Source organism: Arachis hypogaea, chromosome 18 (assembly GCF_003086295.3).
Source record: "Arachis hypogaea cultivar Tifrunner chromosome 18, arahy.Tifrunner.gnm2.J5K5, whole genome shotgun sequence".
Taxonomy (NCBI): domain Eukaryota; kingdom Viridiplantae; phylum Streptophyta; class Magnoliopsida; order Fabales; family Fabaceae; genus Arachis; species Arachis hypogaea.
Genome location: NC_092053.1, coordinates 47,416,622 through 47,425,370, shown reverse-complemented (window position 1 = coordinate 47,425,370; position 8,749 = coordinate 47,416,622). Strand labels below are relative to the sequence as shown.

The window sequence follows — 8,749 nt, the reverse complement described above, 5'->3', positions numbered from 1 at the left end:
CGCGATTACGTGGCTAGGGTGAAATGGGATTGACGCAGTCGCATAATTGACGCGATCGCATGGAATGGGTAAAAGATGAATGACGCGGATGCGTGAGGCACGCGACCGCGTCGCTGAAATTTGTGCTAGACGCACACTTCCAGCGTTGTTTCAACGCAATTCTCTGTCTCCATTTAGGGGGCTATACTACCCACGCGACGCGAACGCGTCGCTCACGCTTTCGTGTGGGATAAGTGTTTTGCAAATGATGCGTTCGCGTCCGGGACGCGAACGCGTGGGCCGTTTTGTGCTAAACGCACACCAGCCGCACAATTCCAGCCCAGATTTCTGGGCGTTGGATTTTTACGCCGATTTCCAGATCACGCGTTCGCGTGAGTGACGCGGACGCGTGGGAGGTATTTTTCGCAACTGACGTGAACGTGTTAGCGACGCGGTCGTGGGAATAATTTGTGCCAAAGGCACGCCTCCAGCCACACTTTTGCATGACTTTCTATTCACTTTCCTTTTCTTCCTAATGCACTTGTGACGCGGACGCGTCAGCGACGCTTACGCGTCGCGTGCATTTTTTTTGTAATTATGCAATATGCAATGCTGATGCAAATACTATGAATAGTATTCAGGTTCAATGAAAATAATATAATATAAAAACAGACAAAACAAAATAAAACTAAAACAGGAACGATCATACCATGGTGGGTTGTCTCCCACCTAGCACTTTTAGTTAAAGTCCTTAAGTTGGACATTTGATGAGCTTCCTGTTATGGTGGCTTATGCTTAAATTCATCCAGAAATCTCCACCAATGTTTGGAATGCCAACAGCCTCCAGGGTCCCAAACTAGGCATGTAAAGCTTCTGAGCAGCTTCAAACAGATTCTCAGGCTCCCGGAGTGACTAATGTCAGAATAGATTCCAGGATCCCAAACTTTGCTTTTAAATCCGCCTTTGTCTTGATCTATATTCTTCTATCCGGGCGGTTTAGAAATTGTATTCTCACCAAGATGACCAAACGTCTTCCGAGACCCGTTCAATTGAACTTGGTACCAATCCGTGCACTTCGAATTGAAGCGTGGAACCTTATTGAATCTTGCACACCAGCTCTGAGCACGAGCCATTTCCCTCTTGCTCTTAAATCCGCAGAGAGCTCTAAGCTGGCCATCTGTTTCAAGCAAACCATATTCAAGTGGAAAAGTAAAGATAAAGGTTAAGGATTGTACCCACTTGAAGCTTGTATTAGGTGGTAATGGCCTTGGGATAGGTGTTTCCAGTGGTTCTGTAAGCTCTACTCCCTTGTATTCTTCTGTGAATTCCTCCACTTCTTTGCAAAATTCTTCAACTGCAACTGTGTCTTGATCAAAGTCTTCTATGTCTTCCTCGTCACTCAAGTCATAAGTTGGAGGTTGAGAGAAATCTACCTCGACATCATCTTCGTACTCTCTTGGATAAGGCTCTTCAGGTTCAAGGAGTTCAGTTGCGGATGTAAGTTCGTGACTAGGAGAGCTTGATTCATGGTCATCACTGCCTTTGGAATCAATTTCTTAGTCTGTTCCGTCCAATTTTTTACAAGGTATATGCATTGGAGGTTGTACACTATCCTCCTTGGCATCAAATTCGAATGTCTCGGCGAAATTCTTTACAGTTCTTGATTCCCATGGAGGTTCAGCATCTCCTAAATCTTCAACCACTTCTTTCTCTTCAACTATCATGGCTTCCTCCACTTGTTCCAATATAAAGCCATGCTCCTCATTGTCCACCGAAGTTTCTAGTGTCTCCTTCATGCTACGCTCTTCTTTAGATTCTTCACATGTAGCCATGGGAGTACTTTGAGTGCTCAGATGTTGGGAAACTATTATATTTACTACCTCAGTTAAGGCAGTAGTGAGTTCCAGTACGCCCCTTTGCATCTTCGCTTGCCCTTGAAGAAGAACACGAAGTTTGTCATTCACTGGAGGTTGGGGGGTATGAGGGTTCATTATTTGGGAGAGAGGGTTCATAATAAGAATGTGGTGGTTCTTGGGAGTAATTGGATTGGAATTGTGGTGGATAAGGGTCATACGGTGGTGAATGGTGAAAAGGAACTTGTGAGTGTGGTGGTTCAAAGCTATGTTGAGAGGATGGTCTATAAGCACAGGGTGGGGCTTGTTGGTAATTACAAGGGGGTCCACCATATTTATCAGCTTGGTATGCATTGTAGAGTGGTCCTTGCCCATGATATCTTGAAGGGTGTTGTTGCCTAAAGGGTTGATCAGGGCCTCTTGGCTCCATCTATCTTCGATTGCTTATACCTTGATGCACATTCCTGTTATAGCTTCCACCCCTTTCAACAGATTTAGAACCAAACTCAAAGCGAGAGGGTGTGAGAATTCATAGTAGCTAATAGAGAAAAAAGGGGAAAAAAACAAATAAACAAGTAAAAGGAAAAAAATATTTACAATAACCAATAATAAGGCACACGTTTGCAATTCCCGGCAACAGCGCCATTTTGAAGAGACTGAAGATTAATGCTTTAGAAGTTATAATAAGTTCTCGTTGCAAGTATAGTTTCTAGACCAAGCAATCAACCTTTCTTACAAACGTTTGGTTGTCACAAGTAACAAACCCCTTAAAAATTGATAACCAAAGTATTTAAACCTCGGGTCGTCTTCTCAAGGAACTGTAGGGAGGTGTTCTTATTAATGGTTATGAGTCTTGTAGATTGGGGTTTTGAAAGTAAGGAACAAGTAATTTAAATGACAAGTAAAGTAAATAAATAACTATAAAATAAACTCTTGGCAAGGTATGAAAATTCGGAAGTCCTATCCTAGTTACTCTTATGAGAATTGAGTTTAATCCCACTTAGTTAACCTTTACGAAAGCAAGGGAAAGTCAAGTGAACTAATTAGTTAGATCCCCAAGTCCTAGCCAACTCCTAAGGAAAGACTAGAGTTAGTGGGATTCCAGTCAATTAGCAGACATAACAATCAATCACGATAAGATTGATAACTCAAGAGCCTCCAGTTAATCAATTAAAGCCAAGAATATAAAAAGCTAAATAAGAATCATAAATCTGAAATACCTCAATTGCATTAATAAGAGAAAATTAATCTAAACATAGAGAGTTCATAAGCCAATTTGGCAACATAAGTAATTAAAGAAAAGCATTAAAGTATCTGAAAGTAAGAGAGAAATATAAAGTAAAAGAAATATTGAACCCGATGAAGAGTTGAAATCCTAAATTCTTTAAGAGGAATCCTAATCTTAAAATCTAAGAGAGAGGAGAGAACCTCTCTCTCTAAAAACTACATCTAAACTATGAAAAGCGAATGATCCGAAAGCTTCTCTATGAATGGATGCATTCCCCCACTTTGTAACCTCTAATCTGTATTTTCTGGACTTGGATCTGGGCCAAAAAGGGTTTCAGAAATCACTGGGAGCATTTTCTGGTGCATGGCGTCTGTCACGCGTCCGCGTCATCTGAAGTTTTCCTTATCACGCGTTCGCTTCGGTCACGCGTACGCGTTATTTGTGTTCTGCTCAAGGCACGCGTCCGCGTCAGTCACGCGTTTGCGTCACTGCATTTTCGCGCTAGGCATGCGGCCACGTCGTCCATGCGTTCGCGTCGCTGCCAGTTTCTTCAAAAACTCCATTTTGTGCTTTCCTTCTATTTTTGTATGTTTCCTTTCCATCCTTTAAATCATTCCTGCCTTAGGAGATCTGAAAATACTTAACACACAAATCACGGCATTGAATGGTAATAAAAGGTAATTAAAATAAATATTTTTAAAGCATAGGAAATATGTTTTTCACATATATCACATAATAAGGAAGGGAAAGTAAAACCATGCAATTTCACATGAATAAGTGGGTGAAGGATTCAATAAATCACTTAAATTGAGCACAAAATATATCATAAAATATGGGTTTATCAAAGCTCCATTCACAGTACACAAATCAAACCTAGCATTCCTCACCCTTCTTCTCCGTCAACGACTCAACGGGCAACTTCTTCTTCTTCTTTCCTAACCCACAGCGCCACCGCCGGCCACCTTCACCGCCGCAGCTACCTTCTCCTTCTTCTCCTCTTTTTTAAACACTGAACCAGTAAAAACACAACCCCTATCTCTCTCGTTCTTTCTCGTTCGCAGAACAAAGCAAGCTCAAGCTCCACCACCACCGCCCCCTCAAGCTCGCATATCTTCTCAACGCTACAACCATCATCTCCTCCAGTCAATGCGGCGGCTATCTTCGCACAAGCCCTAGCTTTTCAAATCCATTCCTATATCTTCTCCTTCCTTTACTTCCCTCTCTTCAAGTTTCAAAGGCAACGCGAACGCAACCATGGTATGGTTTGGCCTCTTTGTTTCTCCTCTATTTCCACTTCTTGTCTCTTTTCATAGTGCTTCAATTTTCTTGCTAGCTCCTTATTATTTATTTTTTAGTTTCGAAATTTGTAAATATTTTGATCATCGGTTTGGGCACTTTGCGTTTGTGTTGCTAATGTTATGGCTTCTTCCACATCCTCGATCTGATCATTGTATCATTCCCTTCTAGATTTGATTATTGATTTCTATTCCTAATTTTAGTCTTGCTAACCCTAAAATTTATAACATGCTTTGGGATCTCATCCACGGAATCTTCCCCTCTAATTTGTTGACTGTATATCAAATTAGGGGTGAAGATCGAAATCACTTGATTTTGTTTTTCGTTGAGGAACTATTAGCTACTCAAGTGGCAAAAAGATTAAAGTATGCGTGAGTAATGATTCGTGTGGGTATCTGCTTGATCATAATTGCTTTGCTTTGGTGTGCCTTTCAATCTCTCAGGAAAATGCAGCTTCCGGAATGGCGGTCCATGATGACTGTAAGTTGTGGTTTTTGGAGCTCAAGACAAAAAGGACTCACAGGTTCATAGTTTTCAAGATTGAGGAGAATCAAAAGCAAGTCATTGTGGAGAAGCTTGGTGAGCCAGCTCAAGGCTACAAAGATTTCGCTGCTTGCCTCCCTCCTAATGAGTGCCGCTATGCTATATATGATTTCGAGTTCTTGACCGAAGGCAATATCCCCAAGAGCAGGATTTTCTTCATTGCTTGGTAATTAGATGTTTGCTTGTTTGTTTGTTCATATAGCTGCTGGTTGCTTTTGCTGTTGATTGATATTGATTTGATTTTCGTGTGCCTTTGTGATATTAATTTGATTTACTAGTTATAAATTAATCTCTAAACAGTTGCATTGTGTTACTTGTTCCAATTTTTCTTGCGTACTACTTGAATAGGAAGATGAGGTTCAAAATTTTAAATTTCTTAACCCTGTTCGTTTCTTCTTTTTGACAGTTTTGTACAGGAATATGATCCCTAGTAACTTTACTATGAATACATCTAATGTGATGGCTAGTTTGTCCACAGATCTGCTGGTGAGTTATTTTTTTATTTTAATTTACAATGTTCTCTTGTTGATGGCAAAGTTTCAGTTTCTAAGTGTAAATCTAATTTTGATTTCAATTTTTGTGTTCTTTCTATGTGAAAATTGGATACTGGTGCAAATATCAAAATAGGGATCAGCATCAAAGACAGAAAACACCAATTTTCTTGAATCCGCTTTCTTTTCAGGCCTTCCTGTTTATTATCTACAAAAGCAATGCACAGAGAACTCTACATTTTCCTTTCCACTCCAGATAGAATCCTATAGTATACAGCAAGGTATGGTACATTCCTGTATTGATAAGATTTCGTGTATAAAAATGGTAACTGAAAAGTGAATCGATAGTTATGGGCTTATGGCTGTGCTGTTTATGCGGTTATTATAATGAAAAGTGTACTCTGTTATTCGATTGCTATAGTAACAATGGGGTTTTAAGTTGGGTTGCTAACCCGTTAGTAGATTTGTGCATCTTCAATTGAGAATAGATTAGAGAACAAACTTATAAAACTTTTATTTGTCACTTGTGCCAATTTGAAATCAGTATTATTTTTTGTTTCTTCACCCATTTGTTAATGATGATAACTTATGCCAATCTGAAATCAATATTATTTTTTATTTTTTCTACTCATTTTCTTAATCATTATAACGCAATTGAACAAGACCAACAGTGACAACAACAAAACCTTTTCTCAATAAGTGGGATTATGTATATGGATCAAATAATGTGATAGTTATAATATAGCATATAGCAGTTTGGAACTGCCAATTCAGCAATTGCTTCTTTTAATTTCTGTTATTTTGCAAATTTCTAGTATTCTTAAATATGCTCAAATACCGTTGTCCTAAAGTTAAATGGATCTCTATTGTACACTGCTATTGATGGTATTTAGATTTTAGTTATAATTCATTCAATAAAATATTTAACATACTTTTTTTTTTCAGGTGACTTCATTTACAATGTTTCGTCTTTCTCTCCCACTAAGCATTTCATAATTCACTCAAGGAAGGGATTGCTCAATGGCATTAGCCCAGTTGAAAATCGGAATATTCCTCCACTAAAGTAAGTTCTAGTAGAAATTGACTTTTGCAATCATATTATATATTGGGTCACCAATGATGTTTCATGCTCTCTAATGCAGATATGAATATTTTTACGGCCTTTTACATGATTTTCCTAACTTAACATTTACAATCAATGGTGGTATTTTTGGTATTGATGAGGTGAACTCTTCTCATGCTGATCAGTCTTTGTTTATTGACTCATATTCATAAGTATTTAAAGGAATTTTCCAGTACTCCATTCTCTTAAAGCATATATATAAAAGGTGTACTCCATATATATGTTCTTCACAAGACTGGGATATTTATAGAAATTCCTTCTGGAAAGCCATTGTTTACAATCTGGTTCTCATTTTTCTATCATTTATAAATTTGTTGATTATTTCATGAACCTAGTTTCTTAACTGGAATGCTTGGTGGTAAAAAGTATTTTATAGCAGGAATTTGACATGTTCACTTTCTCTGCAGATTGAACTTATTCGCAATCTTTTTGTTGCTCTTTTCCTAGCCAGCATTGGAATGTTGATTCATGTTCATTTTCTCTGGAACCATGTTGATTCATGTCATTTTCTCTTCTCAGTCGTGCTTCTAATCTTCATCTAGTTGAGGTTTGTGCTAAAATAATAGTGACTATACTGATGAATCCAGTCTTTGATAGTTTAACGGTTTCTAATAAAAAATCATCCCTGATGTTCTTATTATACAGTGATTTTGCTTTATCTATTGAACCCAGAAAGGCAGAAATGATGATATAGATTGATACTTAATTATTGCCAGCCAATAGAGATTCTGATATTTTATTAATTTCAGGGTAAACTATATTTGCTGCTTCGTGGGACCACAGCTCTTAGTCTGGTACGAAACATTTTTATATATTTGAATTAACAGCTACAGGGATCCGTAACTGATCTATAATTGGGGGTTATAGTCTTGCAGATTTTGAAATGTTGTGAACATGGCAATATACACATATAGCTGATAAACTTGGTGCAAAGAAATGGATAGGACAATAAAAACTTCTTTGTCTTTCAAAGAGATTGTTCTTTCATTAAAAAGAAAGTTTGAATCGAATGTCAATGTTAGACAAGCTTTGATGTGGGAAAAAATTATCTATTCTGCAATATTGAAGTTTACCAAGATCAAGTATTTAAGTCTGAAAAGCGTGAAGTATATCATAAGCTGCCATCAATTTCAATGCTTTGAATTCAATGATACTACTATTAATTTATTATGAATGCATAATCCCATCAATAATTTCTCAGTTAATTTCTGCAGGTAACAACTCTTTTACTTTTCAAGCTACTTCCTACAGTAGTGCATCTCGGTGTGCTATTGAGGTGGTTCTCTCCTGACAGTTCATTGGAGGTAATCATTCCGGGAACTGATGGATTTTCTTTAGGTGAAAGTCTGTGATCTAATCTTTTTAGTTATTTTTTCTAATAATTGCCTTATTTGTTGTCTGAGTGTAGATCGGATATATTAAGGTAGACATCCTCTGCTCAGAAAGTGGGAAGCAGCGAATAACTTTGATGGACCAAGAATCGCATGATTCTTGATAAGTGCTTTTTTTTGTTGGACCAAGAATCTTTATAATTTACATGTTCCTAGTTATATTTCTACCCATATGAAATATTTTGTTGCCTCATTAGTCTTAATTAATTCTCTACTGAATTGGAAGCAGAGATAGACTGCCTCAATCAGATATACATTTGGCGGCGGCATGTTCGAGATGAATGAAGTGAAGGGTGGCTGTCCATACGGTACCCGAACTTATGCTGGTGGTGATGGATCAAGACAACCAACTAAACTTGAGTTGGAGCAAGCATTCCACCAAGGCAAGTATATTGCCACCATCACTAAGAAGCTCAAGAAAGAATGAAGCTATTCATAAATTAGGGATATTGAATCCTGATGAGTCCACTAGTAGTTACTTGTCATCTAATGTATTTAGTTTGTATTATTGCATGGAAATAATTGCTTCTTATCATAAAGAAAGCGCTTTGTACTCACTTCAGTGTTTTTCTATTTGTACCATCAATAAAAATTTGTATTATTAAATTTATATTTATTTTGTATGAAAACAAGTTTATTTTGCAATGGAAAAATCTATAAAAAATTCTATTTTACCTTACTGACGGATTTACAGACGGATTTTCTGTCTGTAATCAGAGTGTGGGATGATTTTCCAAGGTTCAAATTATAGACGGAAAATTTGTTGAAAAATCTGTCTGTAATTACAGACAGAAAATATGCCGAAAAATCCGTCTGTAATTACCGACAAAAAATTTGCCGAAAAA

The 8,749-nt window shown here is 37.7% G+C and overlaps 1 protein-coding gene across 7 annotated transcripts; it reads left to right on the top strand.

Annotated features, from left to right (window-relative positions):
- Positions 1 to 3,882: 3,882 nt before the first annotated feature.
- LOC112771446 (K(+) efflux antiporter 6-like) lies at positions 3,883 to 8,514 on the top strand. 7 transcript variants are annotated; one of them, XR_011876191.1, is made up of 10 exons: positions 3,912 to 4,317; positions 4,800 to 5,065; positions 5,306 to 5,385; positions 5,527 to 5,671; positions 6,336 to 6,453; positions 6,533 to 6,614; positions 6,961 to 7,060; positions 7,263 to 7,307; positions 7,728 to 7,817; positions 7,922 to 8,514. XR_011876191.1 is itself a non-coding variant. In XM_072225161.1 (9 exons), exons 6-9 carry the CDS (start codon positions 7,013 to 7,015, stop codon positions 8,006 to 8,008), a joined length of 270 nt encoding a protein of 89 aa, XP_072081262.1. In that variant the 5' UTR covers positions 3,883 to 4,317; positions 4,800 to 5,065; positions 5,306 to 5,385; positions 5,527 to 5,671; positions 6,336 to 6,453; positions 6,921 to 7,012; the 3' UTR covers positions 8,009 to 8,514. The 7 variants fall into 7 exon arrangements, 6 of the variants coding, with proteins under 6 accessions (XP_072081262.1, XP_072081263.1, XP_072081264.1 ...); XM_072225161.1 differs by lacking the exon at positions 6,533 to 6,614 and having other exon boundaries at positions 3,883 to 4,317; positions 6,921 to 7,060; XM_072225162.1 differs by lacking the exon at positions 6,533 to 6,614 and having other exon boundaries at positions 3,886 to 4,317.
- Positions 8,515 to 8,749: the final 235 nt, after the last annotated feature.